The 19,901-nt window shown below is 49.0% G+C and overlaps 1 protein-coding gene across 4 annotated transcripts in view; it reads left to right on the plus strand.

Annotated features, from left to right (window-relative positions):
* Positions 1–19,901, plus strand: part of ME2 (malic enzyme 2) — a 34,701-nt gene that overhangs the window by 6,965 nt on the left and 7,835 nt on the right. For 3 of the 4 annotated variants that reach the window (XM_082301868.1, XM_082301870.1, XM_082301869.1), the window contains exons 2-12: positions 268–394; positions 9,219–9,352; positions 10,721–10,870; positions 12,973–13,048; positions 13,407–13,568; positions 14,095–14,198; positions 14,518–14,627; positions 14,737–14,834; positions 15,820–15,933; positions 16,025–16,139; positions 17,066–17,208. In XM_082301868.1, the coding sequence (XP_082157994.1) occupies positions 287–394; positions 9,219–9,352; positions 10,721–10,870; positions 12,973–13,048; positions 13,407–13,568; positions 14,095–14,198; positions 14,518–14,627; positions 14,737–14,834; positions 15,820–15,933; positions 16,025–16,139; positions 17,066–17,208 (1,314 nt within the window). In that variant the 5' untranslated portion in view covers positions 268–286. Of the gene's footprint in view, positions 1–267; positions 395–9,218; positions 9,353–10,081; positions 10,242–10,720; positions 10,871–12,972; positions 13,049–13,406; positions 13,569–14,094; positions 14,199–14,517; positions 14,628–14,736; positions 14,835–15,819; positions 15,934–16,024; positions 16,140–17,065; positions 17,209–19,901 lie in introns of those variants that run through there. The other variant, XM_082301871.1, reaches the window with a different exon arrangement.

Below are 19,901 nucleotides of genomic sequence, written 5' to 3' on the forward strand. Positions count from 1 at the left end.
GGCAATACCTGGGCGGCTGCCTGCACGTCGTGCCGGCTCCCATCGGGATCCCTGCGTGTTCTCTCTGCTGCTGCCCTCTCAGCATTCCAAACCCTGCCTCCTTGTTCCTCCTCCTGCTGCCACGAGGCAGTTTTGGGCTCTTACTCTGCGGTGTTAAACGGTGCTATGCAGCGTGTACCTTTCTTTTGCTGCAAACGGCCTGCCGGTGTGGCCATGGGTTCTGCTGGCTCTGAGAGGTGTCTGAGTGTCTCCCTTTGCCTTGCCCAGGTGCACCAGAGAAGGGAGGATGCTGTCCCGACTGCACGTAGCCGCGGCACCCTGCGCGATGGCGCGGCGCAGCATGCACACCAAGGAGAAGGGCAAGCCGCTCATGCTGAACCCACGCACAAACAAGGTGGGTGTGTGTCCTTTTCAGGTGTCTTATCTGCAGCTGCCGATAGTCCAGTGGACCTTGTCCCAGGGCTGAGCCACCTCCGGCCCTGGGACACAGCCAGAAGAGGGTGCAGAGGGTGGTGGAGGCGGGGAGCAGTTCCTGTTGGCTGCCTGGACGCCTGCAGCACAGGGGCTCCCAGTGGCACCTTGTGCTTCTGCCCCCCTGTGCTCCCCTGGGCTGCTGTCCTCACGGTCAGTGCTGCTGCTGCCCTGGGCAGAGGAAGGGCTGCTGGCTCTGCCTGGTCACAGGCCTGTTATGGGGCTGGCTGAGCCGAAGGAGAGCTTTCACAGAGATGGGTCTGACCTGACAGCTTGCAAAAGTTATTTCTGAATTCAGTCACGCTGATGATACAAAGTGTTGGCCTCTCTGTCCTAGTCCTGGCCCATTCCTGGAAGGCTGAGAATTGGGACTGAGCCACATCCCTTAAGAAACATCCCTGTGCAGAGTCTAAAAGAGCATTTAAAAATAAACCTTGACTGGAGCTAACTGGGAGGTAGAGATGCCATATTAATTCCATGCACTGAGGCAAACTTAGAGGAAAGTAGCTTTTTTGTTCCCTTTACAAAACTGTTCATATTTCCACAAGCTCATCCTCAACCTCTTTTTTGTTTTTTCCCTGGAGTGGTAGCAGCCTTCAGGACTCTTGAAGCCAATAATGTGTAAATTAAAACCAGTAGGAAATCAGATGGGGGCTTTTGGTGGCTGATCCAAGATGTGTGAAGTGGTCAAGAAAGGTGACAAATCTACACATCAGGTAGACAGGGCATTTCCTGAGCAATGGAGCTATGGGAAACTCGATTCTTTTCCCCTTCCCTTTTTTCCCTGGACAGCAGAGTGCTAGATGCCTCAGTCCTGCACGAATCCAGGCTGCTGAGAGAGAGAGAACTGTGGAAGGTAGATACTGGCTGACTAAAAAAGTAAAATTGAGATTGCTGTGTCAGGGAGGGAGGAAAGAGTGAATTGGTGTGATTTGTCAAGATCAGATTATCTCGAGACTTCCTGAGCCCTAAAGACTTTGACATGCCAGTGGAAATTACTTCAACCCCTGTAAGCTTTTCCAAATGCTGATTATGCAACAGTATTCAGAAACGAGAACAATAGGTCGTTTCTTACTGTTTTTCTAGTGGTAATATCCTTCCAATCTTTATTTTTTTTAACCCTGGAGTCCTCTGCTGGACTGAGCACAACACCATTTTTGAGGAGTAGGAGGGAGTAGGGAGCTTCTGGTTAATGGCAGTTGAGTTTTCGAATCTTTTAATGCCTCCAAGAAGTCATACTTGTGAGAGGGGAAACCCACTCTGCATTAGTTTGTCTCTGCTGTATCAGCCTGTCCTTCCTGCTGACGCCTGTTGGAATGGCTCAGTAAGCTCACTGAGTGATACTGCTTGGTGCTGGACACAGTATCTGTATGGAAGTGCATTTTGGATATTCAGCAGAGAAATAAATGATTTATTAAACACACCAAGTACTTTACCCCTTGTGCTTCCCTTGCCCACAGTGCCTCACGTGCATATATATATATATATATATTATCTATGTACAGGCACAGATAAAGTGTTATCTCTTGCTGGCAGCTTGCTGAGATTATCGTGTTTTACTTGATTACACTTAATTTTTACAGTCCTCTATCAACTCTGCAGAACATTTGGTCTCCCCCATACACGTGTCCCTAAAACAAGAGCTGCAGAAGGTCAGCATCAGGGGCAGACACCAGCCCTCACCCTTGTGCAAACTCAGCTGCTGCTCTTTGCCACTGGAGTAGGTTTTTCCCTTACAATTTTTCCCTTTTCTTGCCCACCCTTAGCCTGTCTCTTGCAGGTGGACACCCTACCTCCAGCAGCTGGTTTGGGGTTTTGTGTTTGAGGGCCACATTTCAAGTGTTCATAGAGGCCGTGAGCTGTCTCAGCCATGCCCTCAGTGCTGCAGCCAAACAGTTGCAGAGTACTGTAATTGTTGCTGGCATCCTCATCTGCTTAGAGTCTTCTGTGATGTTTGATTTCTGCTCCCTGACAGGGGTTCAAATTGCAGCTAATTGGCTTCAGGACATTCTATTCTGCTGGAGATCCCTGCTGTGCCAAGGCAGCATTTTAAGCTTGCTGGGTGCTTAGAGCACTGTTAGGGCAATCTCACTGGTTTAGTACTGGCAATTAAATTGTTACTGATATTGTGTAGTGCTTCAGATGGGCCAGGGTTTGTTCTTCCAGCACAGAACAGGTGCATGAGGACAGGATCCCTGACTTGGTGATGTCTGTTCTGCCACGTGGAGTGCCATCAGAGTGTCCTTATCTCCACTGGAAATACATGACCTGTAATGTTATCTGCGTGTTTGCTTTCTGTGGCTTGCAGAAAATTTGTGACTCCGAATAATTGGTGACACTTCCTGTATTTTAGTTGGTGATTTTGGTTGTGGCATCAATTCTTCTTGTGAAGAAGTGTGTGACTGTATTTTGTACTGTGGATTCCATTACTCCCTTTCCTGTGACTCTGTTCCTCAGGATTGTCACAGAATCCCAGAATCCCTGAGGTTGGAGAAGCCCTCCTGGACCATGGAGTCCAGCCTGTCACCTGATCCCCACCTCGTCCCCAGCCCAGAGCACTGAGTGCCACATCCAGGCCTTTCTTGGACACCTCCAGGGATGGGGGCTCCAACACCTCCCTGGGCAGTTCCAATGCCTGACCACCCTTTCCACGGGGAAATTCCTCCTGATGTCCAAAAACTCCCCCTGCAGTGACAGTGCCTCTCAAATTTCCAGCTTCAGCAGGTGTCTTTAGGAGTTATGCCTGCACATGTTTGTGCATTTGTGTGTGCCTGGGCACGTGTGCATGGAAATACATGGTAAATGTTAAAGAAGCCTTCGCTGGTGGCAGGTTAATCCCAGACTGATCCTGAGGTCCTTTCCCAGTGTCTTACCTTTCACAGGGGTGGTCATCTTCTCACATGTTGTATTTTGCTCACAGTGTCATCTGTGTTCAGCTCTTTCAGCCCAATTTATTTTCATCCGTGGCTTGCTGAATACTTCCAGAAATGGTGATAAATTTGCCTTTGTGTAAGGAGAAAGTTTTCTTAACAAACTTGTACATGGTCTCACCGGCTTTTGGGAAGTACACTAACAGTGCGTTTCTAATTGAGAATAAAAAATAAACGGAAAAAAAACCAACCAAAGTCAAACCTGATTGGACAAAATAAAAGGGATAGGACAAGAGAATGTAAAGAAAGGATTGTATGAGCTTGGAGATGTAAAAGCAGATGCTTCCTTCCACTGCCCTTTCTCACCATGCTGGTTTTGACACATCTCCTTTATTTTAATGCGTTTTAGATTTAGACTGAGCCAGCTGGGTTGAGCAGCCAGGGCGTGAAATACGCAGCGCCCGTGTGCCTTCCTGGGGAAAGCAGGATAAACAGGATGTGGAGATGGCATGCACATGGTGACTGTCTCGTTGCTAAGAAATGCAGAGCTTGAAGCATTGCTAGCAGGTTCTGATCAGTCAGGAGGAAAGGTCCTAGAAGGCAGGAAATGGACAGAGACTGTGCTCACACACACCCCCAGCCCACCGCAGTTGTGTGTCCTGCCCAGCTGGTTTGGAGACGGGAGCGGTTCTCGGATGGAGCTCGCACGGCCGCGCACCTGCAGGTTTTATCAGCTTCCCCGAGATCTGCGTGCTTTCAGAAGGAATTAAATTGCAAAGCTGGAACTGTTTAATCTGTAACCAGGTGCCGAAGGTGGTGGGAGGGTATCAAACCTCATTTCCCTCAGATCAGGTGTTCTGCTCAGTGTGGGCTGCTGGGGTGGGGGGAGGAGGGGCGCTGCCTTGGGTTTTTTGTTGTAGGATTAATGCCCCTGAAGGAGAGCAAGAGCAACCACGTCTGCTCAGCTGGAAAAACAGCAGTTTGATGAGATGTCCCCGGGGTGCTCAGGGATGCCATTTCAATCATCATGCCCATGATTTGCAGTGCACAGCTCTTCCATAACCGTGGAAAACGTACCCGGGAGAGGCTGGGTCACTTCCTCAGCAGTGAGTGAAGGCTTTCTGCTCCTGGCTTCTCCTGTTTCAGCAGGGGAATGAATGCTTTCAGCTGCATCCACATTGTTAGCAAACGAGACAGTTGTGGGCTGGCTAAGCGTGGTTCACCAGCCAGAGCTATTCACAACTGGTTCCACCCTTGCAGAGGGGCTCCAGGAGCTGCTGGCATCTTTGCCTGCAGAGGGGTGGAGGTGTTCAAAGGGTTTGAAGCTGATGGAGATCCGGGTTGTGTCACAGTGCAGCAGGGAGGGCATTGCTGTGCTGTGTCAGCCACTCCTGACAGGGTATAGGTTGTGCTGCTTCTGGGAGAGTAAAGGTAGAAAACTGGGTTTAAAGATGAAGGGGGAAAGAAATCAGAAGCAATTTTCATATTCTGACCCTGTTCTCATAAACTTTTAATCTCTGGCAGAGATAGCAAAGACACCTTTGATTCTTATGAATGAACTTCATTAATTTGCAGTGGAGGTATCTTGTGCAGTAGTGAACTTTGTGTTTAGCCTGGGGGAGCAAAGTCAAGAGAAGCAGCCCACAGTCCAACATGAAATCTGCTTTATTTTCAAAATGTTTATGGTGCTGCTTCAAAGGCCGTGCTACACTGCTGAATCTGTTCCAGCAATCATTAGGAGTTACATGGAAGCCATTTTTAAATCTTTCGTGAAGCAGAGTAACTCGTTTCCCACACAGTGGCATGTTTGGATATAAACATCTTTGTCAGGAGCCCCAAATGGGGTTTTTGCTGTACCTGAGAGCATTTATGGGTCAGTTAAAAGTATACCCTCATATATATGGCTGCAAGACTTTGCAGGCGGGGAAAACTTATCACCACTACCTACTTGGAAGCCTCTCAGAACTACTTACTCAGTGCTGCTATAAAAATCCTGCTTGCAGGATTCAGGCCCCTCCAAGCAAAGCAGGCAGCTAGAATTTGTATATGCTGGTATTTATAGCAGCACTGGCTTTGTGTGATGGAACCCAGTTGCTGCAGGGTCCCAGTGCCAGAGAGTTTGTGGGTTAAAGTTCATGTGGTGCAAGGTGAGCTTGTCTTCACTAAAATACTGTCAACATGTCACTTTACTTGCATTTTTTATTCCCCCTCCCAGCAGAACGTTGGTTTTGTCGCGGTGAGTTTGTCCGTGTGTGTTAATTAATCCATCTGTGGGCTTTGAAGTGTGCTGAGCTGCCTCCTGGATGTGCTCCCTGCTTTGTCTGGGCTGGCTTGGAGAGACACCTGTTTGTTCTGAGCTGCGAAGAGGATTAAGGAAACTAATCTGAGTGAAAGTCAGCACACAACACTCGGGGAAAGGACACCCAGCCTGCGGGGTCAAGGGAAACCAAAAAGTGATGGCTGCTGCTTAAACCCAGACTGTTAAAGTGCTTAAGCACTTAATCCCGGGGAAAACTAGAGGGAATTGGCCCTTAAGTGCCTTTGAGAACATCAGTCCTGGGCTGCGTGGGCTGAGTGCCTCCTGATGTACCGGGGCTGGCTCTGGGAAGGGCGGTGAGCGTGTGATACTGCAGCTCCCAGGCACACCAGCTCAGGGGCAGCCTCCATCCTGGGAGATACTGGGTGGGCAATCCCAAATCCAGATCTAAATCCCAAATCCAAAACAAGCTCATGGTCAAGGATAACAGTAATGAACTGGAATACAGACAGTGTTAGAAGGACTCAGGTTTTTATCACACTGCTCTGGACTAAACTTGTTCTGTTCCAGTTGGAACAAGGACTGAATTTCTGTGTGAAGGCTGATGTCATTCTGGTTCCTGAGTTAGGCCTAGGCAGAAATCAAAGCATCTTTTAATGCGGTAAGATGTAATTGTCATGTAAATCGGCAGCTGAAAAAGTACTTAGTGTCACTTAAAAATTCACCGTGTTTGATGTTATTGTAACTGCAGAGACATTGAAACCCCAGGTTGCCTACAGATGGGAAGGAGTGTGAATAAACTGAACAAAGATGGGTCTCTGTTCTGCTTGGAACTAAGCTCAGGGCTCGTGGGCATTATTAGGGGCCCAGGTGGTTTAAGGTCACAGCTTTCACGGTGCAGGGAGATCGGGAAAAGCCACGTTCCAGCGTCATGCTCACAGTAGAAATTAGAAAATTGGTAGTCTTTGTTTTTATGGGCCTTGAGACCTTCTGGAGGGGAGGATATAGGTTTAGCCAGTGAGGTATTTCACTTGGTTTGCAGTAAAATGTCAGTGTAGCCAGTGTGGCACCCCTGAAGGGACTCTGGCCTTCCACAGGCTGTGAACTTTAGTGGCCTTGCTGACCGGAGACTAAACTTCTTTTTTTCTTCTTCTTCCTCTGAACGCTGCAAATATTGTGGCATCGTGTTTGTTTTTGTTGCCGTGGTGCCCAAAGTGACAGCCAACATGCCGCAAGTGTTCACCAGCTGCACTCGGCCTTGTGGCCCGAGTCCCTTGTGCTGCAGGCACCGCTTGTGTTGGGAAAGGGCTGTTCCCAAAAGGCACGAGCTGTGGGCGGGACGGGGAGGGAGCGGAGAGGGGTTTGTGTGGAATTCCACAGAGAATTCGTATTTCTTGTGAATTGTGCCAAGTGGAGCTAAAGCAGCTCCTTTGCAATGTACGAAAAACCTCCATCGTCCGGAGTGTGGTTTTGTGGGTTTTTTCTCTCGTGTCAATGCTGTTCACGTGGTTGTGTTCCTCGTGGAAATGTTGGATTACTCAGATCAGTTTTTTGGAAAAAATACCGCTGAAGTGGCTAAATTGACTTTTACACGCCACAAGAAAAAGAAAAAATCAACCCCTAAAATCCAGCAGCAAGGTTAAAAACTTCAAGAATGAACTGTCATCTGAAATTTATTTGTATTTAGTATTGGAAGAGTAGTGGAGAATAACAATTAGATCGGGAAAGAAAACTGTGGTTTGCAAAAGACTCATGACTACTTGTAGGAAAACTTTACTACCCTAGTAGTAAAAGGTTAAACTGAAATCAGTATTTAGAGTGAAATCTACCACGTGGAAAATTGGCAGACATGAAAATAAATACAGAGAAAAGCAAATTTATTTTGGGGTTAAGTACTTGGACTTTTCTGCAAGAAGGAAAAACACTGAAGTTGTTTGGGTTTGTTTGTTTTTTTTCTTGCCTTCTAACTCTTCAAGTAATTTATTACTGTAGAGCATAGTGTAGAATCAGTACAGAAAAGCAGGTGGACTGCTTAAGTCAGTGTAATCAAAAAAACTGATATTAAATATAATTTAAATAAGGAAAGAGAAAATAATAGTAATTATTTTAATGATGGGATTTTTTCTCTAAGGAGTATTTAGAAACCATTCAAGTCTGATGAATTACATTAGAAGTAGATTCTTAAGTTAGAGATTTTTGTTAATGGCTCTGCTTTCTACAAATACCTGTGAAAAGTCCGTTCTCACATAAGCAGAGGTGAAAATACTTGTATTCTAATCCGAATTGATGTCTTGTTGTTAAGTGGAAAAGTACTGATTCTTTTTTCTTGTAACTTCAGGATCTGGACCTCGGTGACCCTTGTGGTCAGGGTATTCTGATTCTCTGACCTTTCTGATGACAGGAGGAATTTGGAGTGTGATTACAAGGCAGAAAGCAAACCTTAGAAAGCTTTCTTAAATCTTTTTTCTTTTAACTCGGCAGTAAGAATCTGAAAGTTGAGAAGCTGTGCTCTTGTTTTTGAGTCGATCTGCCTAAACAAAGGCAGTGCTTGTGAGCAGAGCTGTTCCATGTCTGCGCCTCCTCCAGAGCCCTGCGACCACCAGAGAAAAAGATTCCCCTTTTCCTCACAGGCTGGTGCTCAGCCTTGGCACAGAAAAGGGATTTCAGCTCCTGTGGTCACAAACGCTGATTTAGTCATGCGCTGAGCCGGCCCCCTTGGATGGCCTGGGTAAGGGAAGTTCGCGGCCGCTCTTCTGGAAGTGGCAAGCTGAAAGCCGTGTCAGTTGCTGTCGGATGTGGGGTCAGGGTTTGGGGCAGGCTGGCTGTGAACCCGTCCTTGGACCAGGGAATGTTTTGCAGAGTTACACCAGGAGGTCAGTGCTCCGTGGAGGAGCATGCCAGGCTCCCCCAGCACGTACCTCACAGCAGCTGCTTTGTGTACAACGCCACTCCTGCTGGATGTTATCGTTAAATCATTCAAATCAGTATGTAAATGACAATAAATTTAAACTCTTGGTGCACCCTCTGTCCACTCTCCGTTTCCCAGATGGAGAAGAATGGGAAGTCTTTGCAGTTTAACTCTTCTAATTTGCTACAAATGAGGCTTTTTGGTAGTAGACAAAAAGATTAGATCTCTTCCTGAGTGAAAATGAAGTATTTGGGTTGAACTGTGATCTTAATAGAAGAGTTAGGGCAATTCAGTACCTTGGGCATCAGGCTGTACTACTGAGAGTGTGTAGGAAAAAGCAGCAAATGGAGCAATTCAGATAAAAATCTGTGGACTGAACGTTACTGTCTGTGACTGCAGGGACCAGAGCAGGTGGCCCACGTGAAACAACTGGAAAAGCAGCTGTCGTTTCACTTTTAATCTGTTTGCAGAGTTATTCTCCAGTTTTACAGAGGAAGATGAAACCTGGCAAAGGTCACGGCGTCTCAGGAATGCGGGCAGGCTGTGGTCAAAAGGAATACCCACAAACCGTGAGGAAAACCCCAGGAGAGGCGAACACATCCAAGCCTGCCTGCTGCGGCACCTGGCACGGGGAGAGGGTGCAGTGAAACACGGTTCCCAGAAATGCTGGGGCAAGAACTGATGATCATTGCTGCTCACCTCTCGTTTTCAGGGCATGGCCTTTACATTGCATGAGCGACAAATGCTTGGGCTGCAAGGACTCCTGCCTCCTAAGATAGAGACACAAGACATCCAAGCCTTGCGCTTCCACAAGAATCTGGCAAAAATGACTGACCCCTTGGAAAAGTAAGCGCTGCTCCAGCCGTGTCCTGTCGTGGAAGTGAGAGGGAGTATTGGGGATGGAAATAAAATGGAAATGTGAACATACTCCGTGGGGATAACCAAAGTTTCTAGCACTTCTGCTGGGGTTTTTCAGTTCTTGGGTGTTATTTTCACTTTGGCACAGAAAACTGCTTTCATCGTGTGGTTAGGTGAGGTTGGGAAGCTTTTTTTTTTTTTTTTTTAATATTCCATGGTCATAAAGCAGCAAAAGAGAATGTGTGAAAGTTAGTACCAAAGCTGCAAAGCTGTCTGTAACCTGTAATACATATTTCTATAATCTGTGAGATGGAGTGGCAGGTTGTTAGAGCACAGGAGGTGGCATTCAGCCCGTTCTATAAAAATGTGTGATAATGAAGGTAAATTGAGCCTTTGAGATACCAAAAACAGTGTTTAACATATGCGGTAGTTACTGCTAAAAAGGAACTACGAGAGTGGAATTTTAAGTCTCACAATGTGTGTTTTTTTAATGTCTTTTATTATTTAACCCACCGGTTTGGTGAGCTGCAGAGATTTTTGCTGTGTGTTATTTTTAGAGTGCCGTGTTTTTAGCATCCCGTTACTGTTTTCACATAATCTTTATGTATCTCTGCCTGTAAAAATGCTCAGTCTCCTGCAGGCAAGAGGAGAACTGGGACAGTTTGGGGCTCACTGGACCACATCAAAGCTCTTTTGTTCTCATCAGAACTGAAAGATGGCTCTTAAATCCACATCATGTCACTTGCTGGTCCCAAGCAGTCATGTCATCTGTATTGGCCAAGTGCCCAGTTGCTGTAGCCGGAGGCAAATTGCTCATTCATTATCTTTATGTTGTTGGGTCAGCAGCCCTGAATATGGTCTGGGACACACTACATTGGTGGGTAAATATGCAAAAATTCGGATTTAATCTACATGCCCACATAAGTCCTTCAAAATGGACTTTCTGTTAGGGCTCAGTTTGTTTGACGTGTGTGTCGGTGTTGGGATTCACCAGACACTTGCATTTTTGGATGAAAAATGCTTCCACTGATAATTTTGTTGATAACAGTAACGAGACTCCCCGCTGCATCCTGCAATAAATCCATGGGTTGTCTTTAATCCCATTGTGTGCATTGCCTTGTTAGCATGCACGGTGTGTCACATCCAGTACTTCTATTTCACCTTTTTACTTCTGCTGCTCTCTCTTTTCCCCAACTTCTGTTTAGTGCTCGAAGCCTGACTTGAGGGGGAGTGGGCATTGCATGGGGAAATAATATGAAGCGTGGGTTTTTTTGCTTTCCCTGTTTTCACATTGCTTTAAATAAGCAGAAATGGGAGAGAGTAAGAGGTGTTTTTCCTCGTTTGGATTAATTACAGGTATATCTACATAATGGGGATCCAGGAGAGAAATGAGAAATTGTTCTACAGGGTGCTGCAGGACGACATTGAGCAGTTAATGCCGATTGTGTACACTCCCACAGTGGGCCTTGCCTGCTCCCAGTACGGACACATCTTCAGGAGACCAAAGTAAGGACAGCAAATACACACAGCTGCTGCTTTTGTTGTCATTCTTGCCATTGTCACTCTGCATTCTTGCCCGAGGTTTGGAAATGGTTCATTTCATCTTCTTTCGGATTCAGCTACACAAGGCTTGTGCCAATTCAGGGCGGAAAAAGTTGGTTAAAATATATCTCAAGGCACAGTTTATGTTGAGAAACAAAACACTTGAAAGCAGACATGGTGATGTGTCACGTAAATACCCCAAGTGCAGGGCTTCAACCCCATTCCCAGCTCTTCCTAGACGCCATACAGCTCTGTAATTCCAGGGGGGATTTCCCCAACTCTCAGAGTCCCCTCTGTGGGTCTGAGGATCTGTGTCAGGACAGAGCATTTGGAAGGGAGTGTGGATTGAAAGGGATTTCTGGACATCATCCTGTCTCAGTCCCTGTGGGAGAGGGGTGGCTCAGGGTGGGTTCCTGAGGTCTGTGCCCCCAGGGTCAGTCTGTGTTGGAGAGGGGTGGCTCAGGGTGGGTTCCTGAGGTCTGTGCCCCCAGGGTCAGTCCCTGTGGGAGAGGGGTGGCTCAGGGTGGGTTCCTGAGGTCTGTGCCCCCAGGGTCAGTCTGTGTTGGAGAGGGGTGGCTCAGGGTGGGTTCCTGAGGTCTGTGCCCCCAGGGTCAGTCCCTGTGGGAGAGGGGTGGCTCAGGGTGGGTTCCTGAGGTCTGTGCCCCCAGGGTCAGTCTGTGTTGGAGAGGGGTGGCTCAGGGTGGGTTCCTGAGGTCTGTGCCCCCAGGGTCAGTCTGTGTTGGAGAGGGGTGGCTCAGGGTGGGTTCCTGAGGTCTGTGCCCCCAGGGTCAGTCTGTGTTGGAGAGGGGTGGCTCGGGGTGGGTTCCTGAGGTCTGTGCCCCCAGGGTCAGTCTGTGTTGGAGAGGGGTGGCTCGGGGTGGGTTCCTGAGGTCTGTGCCCCCAGGGTCAGTCCCTGTGGGAGAGGGGTGGCTCAGGGTGGGTTCCTGAGGTCTGTGCCCCCAGGGTCAGTCTGTGTTGGAGAGGGGTGGCACAGGGTGGGTTCCTGAGGTTCCTGCCCAGCAGTGCCTGCCCCCCTGCAGCAGAGGTGCTGTGGCAGCTCAGGCTGAGCCGTGACCCTGCTCCTGCTGGGGAGCAGGTGGGGAGAGGCTCTGCAGTGCTGGGGAGGTTCTCAGGGTGCTCTGCAGAGGGCACAGCCTGATGTGGGGTGCAGGAGCAGAGGGCAGCGGGGTGTGAGGAGGGGTGGGAGCTCAGCAGGTCCTGCTGGTGCAGATGTTCCCCACGTTACAGCTGTGCTGCCAGCAGCCAGCTTTTGGTTACTCTGGCACAGTAAACATGCTTGGCTGGGATCTGGTTTGGGTTCAGCAGTGACTGCAAAACAACTGTTCACGTTACCTGCTCTGTGCTGGGAAAACCAGTTCAGACTGGCAGTCATTCCAGCTCATTTCCATGAGGTTCTCACTGCCATTCAGAGTGTTCCTAGAGCCGTTTGGCTTGAGGGCTTCAGGCTCTGTGGAGGAAGGGCTGCTCCTTCACCGCCATGAGGATGTGGCTGCTGGGGTAAAGACAGTGAGAAACTCATGGTTTTTCTCCTGATCTGGGGCCACGTGAAAGATGTACTCTTAGTTCTCACGTGCTTCCCTCCCCTTCCACATCCTTGTGTGTGTTACAGATCGGTTTGAAAACCGTCCTCAGCCTTGCAGGAGCATTTCTTGTCTGTACAAGAAAGAGCAGCATGGACTGGAACTGAGGATGGAACTCAGAACTTCCTTGCTTTCCATGAACCAGCTAAAGCCAAGTGTTTAGGATCACCTTCCCTTCTCATATCCTTACAGGGGAGCAGAAGGGTCCTGTCACGCTGATGGAAACACTACAGGAGTATTAACAGTAGTGCAAGTAGAATAATGAAAAGTACTCTTACTTCAGGTTTTCAAAGTATCCAAGTATGCTTTTTTATTAGATACTGTCCTTTGAGTGGTTTGTGTCAGTGGTTGTAACACTTTGCATTTTAAATTGCCCTGTTTGACATTTAGTTTTACAAAGCCAGGTGAAATGTCTAATTGTCACCCATTAAATCTTTCTGGTTTGCGTCCTTTCTTTTCTTCCAGAGGATTATTTATTTCTATCTCAGACAGAGGCCACATAAGGTCAATCGTGAACAACTGGCCAGAGAACGACGTTAAGGTACTGCCCCTGTGTGATTTAGTTTCTAGTTGTTACTTCCTCTCAGCTGAGCTTTTTAAGATTTATTCATATTTGATGGAAACATAAATACTAAGTAATGCATCCTTGGCTCTTTAGTGACGATGGCAAAAATGCAGCTAATTAAGGTAATGCATATCTTGATGATCAGTGTTTTATCCTAAATATGAGGTCTATGCGTTGAGGAAAGTATTCCTTGTAATCTGTTCTTTCTTTGATTGTGCAAACATACCTCAATTTTTGTCTGAGAAAAACCACAACTGGTATTGATTTAATCTTCATAAATTCCAGTGATCGGATATGATTTCACCTACTTTATTCTTTTTTTTTTTTCCTTCAGGCTGTTGTTGTCACTGATGGAGAAAGAATTTTGGGTCTTGGGGACCTGGGTGTGTACGGGATGGGGATCCCAGTGGGAAAGCTGTGTTTGTACACAGCCTGTGCAGGGATCCATCCGGATGCCTGCCTGCCCGTGTGCATCGACGTTGGCACCGATAACATGGTGAGTTGCCTCAACTTGGCCCGCCCTGAGTTACCCCTGTAAAAAGGGGCTGGTTTTATTTTTAAAGAATATTCTGTACTACAAGGGAGTATTTTTATTTGAGCACTTTCATTTGAGATAAACCCAAATATTTTATGCGAAGGGTGAATGATTTGGAATTCACCATATGGGGATTTGAAAGCGCCGGTTAATTTGTCCGTGAAAGGGTGCCGGGGAGGAGTTGGGATGCTGGAACACTGCGAGATAGGCAGTCCATTTTGACCTGACTTTTAAGAAGCTGGAAATGGGAATTAGATTTATTAAAGCAATTTGTTGTTCACAGTATTGATTTGTTCCATTTTAAAAGCAGCCATCACCAGCCCCAAGTGCCAGCTGAAATTACAGAACGTTGACATTGACTGGAGGCTGTTACAGGGGCTGTATAAATGCAGTATCTCTGGTGTGAAATGGGCTCCTGCGAGCTCTGCAGGGCATGTATTGAGGAAGTGATTCATCCTGCTGCTCTTCCTGGTTTATTCTCTTTCAGACACTCCTAAAAGATCCGTTTTATATGGGGCTGTACCAAAAGAGGGATCGCTCGCAGGTCTACGATGACCTGATAGATGAATTTATGGAAGCCATTACGGACAGGTATGGCACGAAGTGCTCTGCACAGAGCTGCTGGCACGAAACAACCCTAACACACCCTGTCCTTGACGCAGTCCTTTAAGGAATAGGGAAAGGACTGGAAGCTGAGATGAGCGTGTGTGTCTGTCCCCGGAGTGACATCCTCAGTGACCTAGAACATGCTGCTTGTCGTTATCTGTAAATGGGCACGGAGCAGAGGCAGAGCTGTTCAGCAGTGACGGGCCCGAGGACAGCCTGCTTCCAAAGATAATTGATTACGTGCAGCATTTGCTGTTTGTCTCTATCTCTGTCCAGTGATGGAAATGTTTGCCATGTTCTGTAGGTATGGCCAGAACACACTGATCCAGTTTGAAGACTTTGGAAACCACAATGCTTTTCGGTTCCTAAGGAAATACAGGGAGAAGTACTGCACCTTCAATGACGATATTCAAGGTATACCCTTTGTTCATGTTCCTTAATCTCCGTGCAGAAGCTTTGCCCAAAGCCACCGTCTGCCTGGTAGATGTGTTCAGCTGCCCTTAGGTTTGCTCTGCTTTCACAGGGACAGCCTCAGTGGCCTTGGCAGGACTGCTGGCAGCACAGAAAGCCACCGGTAAACCACTCACAGACCAGAAAGTGCTGTTCCTTGGGGCGGGAGAGGTGAGTTCTCTGAAGGGCTCTAGAGCAGCAAGAGAGATGTAAAATGTGTATTTTCTCATCCTGTGGGACTCGTGGAGATTTGCATTCTCTGAATGCCATTGCAAAACTTTTCATATTTCAGGCCAGCTGAAATGCACTAGCAGAAGGGACTCTGTGCTTAAACAGGACTGTGTCAAAGGTGTTTCACATTTGCAGGGACTCACACTTTTCATGCTCTTGCATGGCCTTGAAAAAAGCATCAGGGACTTAATTGTGTGTATTTGAAGGGAAACTCACCATGAAATTACCATGTAGCGAGAGCATCTTGTTAATTTTAATAGCACTGGAGAGAGGTACAGGGAGTTTTTCTCAACAAGGTGATTCAGTCTGCAGCAGGCATCAGTTCCTGGTGCTGCAGTGCCAGGAGCAGCACTGCGCTTCTTGGTACATCAGCACAATTGCTCCTGTGGTGCTGACAAAATAACTCAATTATCTGAAAAGTTCTCCATCTGGGGATAGGCCCTGATTGCAGTAATTGGCCGGAGCTGCCCTGAGCCCTGCTCTGCATCTCGCTCTGCCTTACTGCTCCTGCCGGGCTCAGCAGCGTGTGCAGGGAGCCAGGGGAGGGGACACGGGGCCAGCCAGCACCTTCCTGCTGTCCCTCTCTCTGCCAGGCCTTCATCTCGGGCAGCAGTGGCAGGTTTGGGGAGCAGAGGGGCACCAGCCCTGGGCTGGTTTCCTGGCAGAAGGGCTGAGCCCTCAGCGGTCGCTGTCGGGTTGGGCTGCGTGGTGTGGCTGCTGGGCTGGCACAGGCACGGGGCACGGCGCCCAGGAGAGCTGCCCCTCTTGCTCTGCCTGAAGATGTGCCACTCTTGTCCCAGGGAGACATCTGTGTCTCAGAGCAGACTTGCTGAGGGGTTTTTGTGGGGGTCCTGAGCAGCGTGGGGTTTGTGCTGGCAGACCTCTTCCGTGACCTGTTACAAATCCAAGTCCTTCCATGCACCAGGCCGCCCTGGGAATTGCAAACCTCATCGTTATGGCTATGATGGAAAACGGAGTGTCTGCTGAGGAGGCCTCCAGGAGGATCTGGATGTTTGACAAGCACGGTTTGCTGGTCCAGGTAGGGGTGCACCACGCCTGGGAATCCCGCAGCACGGGTGGTCACTGCTTTCCCCGTCCTCTCACAGAAGGAACCGATGTTTTGTCTGCAGGGCCGAGAACAGAAGGTGGATTCCAACCAGGAGCCATTCACACATCAGGCTCCAGAGCACATACCAAAGACTTTTGTGGAGGCAGTGAACGTACTTCGGCCTTCAGCTATCATCGGTGAGTGAGGTTATTGTTGTTTCTGTAATTTGGTTATTTGCTGCCTTTAATAGGCTAACGTGGCTCTGGAGGGCTTGGTGACAGTGATCTGCATTTCTGCTGCTGTGGGCAAGATGAAAATGTGAAGCCAGTTTTCTACTTGAAAATACACTGAGCTGTGGTGCTCCTTCTGGACCTTGTGTCCTCAGTGACAGAGAGCAGCCACAACCATTCATGTCTTCTGCTCTGCAGGAGTTCCCTAACTTGAGTTGTTTTGGTATTTTCTGACCTTCTGTCCCCCGGTCACTTTCTCTGGTCAGACCCTGTCAGCACCCCAGCTGGAAGGAGCAGCTCCATGCTGCACATCACCAACACCTCTTAGGTCACTGACACCTGTCAGTGATTATTTACAGCTGTGGCTATCTGCAGAGAACAAATGGGATTACAGGTATTTCCTGGTATGACTGCAATTTCCTCTGCACATGATCTATCTGGAAAAGAAAAGGGGTGTTTTGGCTGAACACCCTGAAGTCTGTAGCCACTGCACAAATGTGTGCCATAGCTGTGTGTTTGTACCTCTGGGTTTGGGTGTGGTCAGGAGCACTGGTGTCAGGTGTGCATTGCACAGCTAACACCCACCTGGGGTGAGTCATCCACCAAGAACCTGGAGTTCCCACTTGCTTAGCCAGGACAGTGTTCTCTGTACACATCAATACCAAAAAGTAGTGTGAAGTAGGCTTCTGGAACACACTCCATAGACGTTCCTGTGAAAATGGTGAATTTCAGCCAGCCAGGAGCAGTGCCTGGTTTCCATTGCCAGCTGCCAGAGAAGCTTTGCTCTGAGTGGGAGACTTGAGGGCTGACATGAGCTCAGTGTACGGTCGCTGTCACCTGCCCTGAGGCAGCCGAGGATTGATTCTATTTGTGTGTGTTTCCATCTCCTCCAGGAGTTGCAGGAGCAGGGCGTCTCTTCTCCCAGGATGTGCTCAAAGCCATGGCTTCCATCAACGAGCGACCCATAATCTTTGCCCTGAGCAACCCCACGGTGAAGGCTGAGTGCACAGCAGAGGAGGCTTACACGATAACAGAGGTGTGTAAACTCAGGACTGTTGGCTGCTGGGACCATTTGCGAGTGCCTGGGCACAAGAATTCAAATTGTTCTGTTGCTGCTTGGACTCGGTGACATCATAATACAGTTCTTTCTCCCTTCTAGCAAAAGTTAATGGGGGTGATTCGAAAAGAAGCCTTGGTTTTTAGGTAGCAACATTCTGCAAAACTCAAAATAGCCCAGATCCTGTTTTTAAGAGAACAACCTGCAGTACTGTTACGTGGCTTTGATCAATTCACTGTTTCTCACCGCTCTTGTCGATTGTTTTGTGTTTTAATGAAGCGCGCTAGCATGGCAGTGCAGAGTTAAGTGCAAGCTTCAGGATGCGGTGGCTGAGCGCAGTCCCTGGAGCGGGCGATGCCCTTGCAGCACGCAGGCCTGTGCCTCGTGCAGGCGCTGCGGCTGCTGCCCGGGCAGCGCTGTGCCGCGGGGCAGGGCTGCCCTCTGTCCCCGGGAGTCAGCCAGGAGCAAGCGCCCCTCGCTCTGCAGCCTCCCCCCGGAGCAGCTGCGCCCTGCCGGGCCCGGAGCTGCGGTTTGGGGCTGTTTTTTCCTTAATAGCTCCGCTCTTAGTAGCACATCCAGACCTTGGTTTTGCCTTCAGCGGAGCCAGTCTTTTATCCTTGTGCACAGCTTTTTGTGCGGAGCTGATCGCCTCTGAAGGGAGCCGAGGGGAGGGAGGTGGGGCACGGGGGCATCGTGCAGATGCAGCAGTGGCTGCGAGGCTTTGAAATGGCTGCTGGTGCCTCTCCGTCACCCTGCAGGCTGCAGCTGGTGTGATCTCTGTGCCGGCCACAGGGCCTGCTGCAGACTCCAGGGGTGGCTTCTTTTCTTCTATTTCTCTTTTTTTAATACCGTCCCGAATCAAGTGATTCATCTGTGAAAATGGGTGTGTGGAGACCTTTCCTTGTTTCTTGGTGCAGACTGTGAACGCCTCCCTTGCACTGTCAGTGGGGCTCAGTTCCCAGCAGTACAGCCCCAGCAGTGGCAGTGTCCCCTGGGAGGTGGCACTCCACTGTCCCCATCTGACACCCAGATTCTCTTCCATGTTCTGGGCCCGTCGGCTCGGGGGAGCTCCTGCCACGGAGATCCGCAGCCCAGAGGGAGCTCTGGAATAGCAGTCTCTGGACAAAGTCTGGATCTTATCTCTTAACAGCATATCATCTGGGTTGGAAAAGCCCTCCAAGGCCATGAGTCCAATCATTCCCAGCTCTGCCAAGGCCACCACTGACCTGTGTCCCCAAGTCCCACATCCACACGGCTTTTACACCCCTCCAGGGATGGGGACTCCACCACTGCCCTGGGCAACCCCTGCCAGGGCTGGACAATTCTTCCCATGGAGAAACTGTTCCTGCTGTCCACCCTGAGCCTCCCCTGGCCCAGCCTGAGGCCGTTCCCTCTCCTCCTGTCCCTGTTCCCTGCGAGCAGAGCCCGACCCCCCCGGCTGCCCCCTCCTGTCAGGGACTTGTGCAGAGCCACAAGGTCCCGCCTGAGCCTCCTTTGCTCCAGCCTGAGCCCCTTTCCCAGCTCCCTCAGCCACTCCTGGGGCTCCAGCCCCTTCCCACCTCTGTCCCCTGCACTGGACAAACTTTTGAATTGAGATGGTGCAGTATCTCTCAGATACCTTGCATTAACCAGAGCAGTGAGTTGGGCAGTGTTTCAGTGTATGAACTCCAGTATCTTGGATAGAAGGTAAACAAGAGTTAGTCATGCAGCCAAGACTTCAGCTGGCATAAAGAGATGTAAGAACTGCTGCCATCTCTAGCTGCAGGAGGCCAGGAGCACAATTAGAGGGGGGAATCAGCCTGATTTTTGCTTGCACCTGTTATAGACTATCAGCAGATGTTCTAAGGCGAGAGGCTGGCTCTGCCCACGGCTGCGTGCTGAGCCCCAAGGAGCTGCACCTCGGGGTGCTTGTCACTGTCGGCAGCAGAAGCAGGACTGCTCCCTGGGGTCAGGGGTGGGGGCATCTTCCCTGCAGGAGCTCTGTGAGCACAGCAGTGTTCACAAAGTTTGAGCCCGGTGCAGAGAAGATCTTTGGGGTTTTTTTTTCTGTGTTGGATCCGTATGTTCCTTTATTCATGGTTTTCTGTATTTCTGGTTATTTGTACACATGGGTTATTTGGACAATTAAGCACTGCTGGTCAGTAAATGAGCGGGTGTAGTTTTGTTCCAGTCTTTACTGATACATTTTGAAGTGTTTCTGTCTCTTTAAACTTTCCTGCAGTTCTGCTGTTTGTTGCCATGATGCTCTTCGGCTCTCTGACATGTACTCAGTTGACCCATAGCTTGCCCTTCAAAATATATTTTTCCCTTCAAGATACAGTAATTACTTAGGAAATGGACTCCAGAACCCTGACTGTTCTGTGAGTCCCTGAAAATCTCCAGCTCCGCTTGCTTTGTCATGAAACTAACAGAGTTTGTCAGGCCATTAGGGATCAGAGCTGTCACCCCGTGTGTCTCCCGGCCTCGGGAGCAGCGTGATCCTGGCTTGGGTGAAGTCTCAGGCTGCACTAGAGGCAGCAAGGAAACAAAGATACCATCGCAAGCCTTTCGTTCCGTGGTTTTTTCCCACTAGATGGCACCTGTAAGAGGCTTTCGCTGCCCCTGTGTATTCCGTGGGCTTCTGCTGCCTTCTAATTTGCTTTGTCTTTTGGTCCTGTCCTCCGGTGCATCCA

Source organism: Coloeus monedula, assembly GCF_965178545.1.
Source record: "Coloeus monedula genome assembly, chromosome: Z".
Lineage (NCBI taxonomy): Eukaryota > Metazoa > Chordata > Aves > Passeriformes > Corvidae > Coloeus > Coloeus monedula.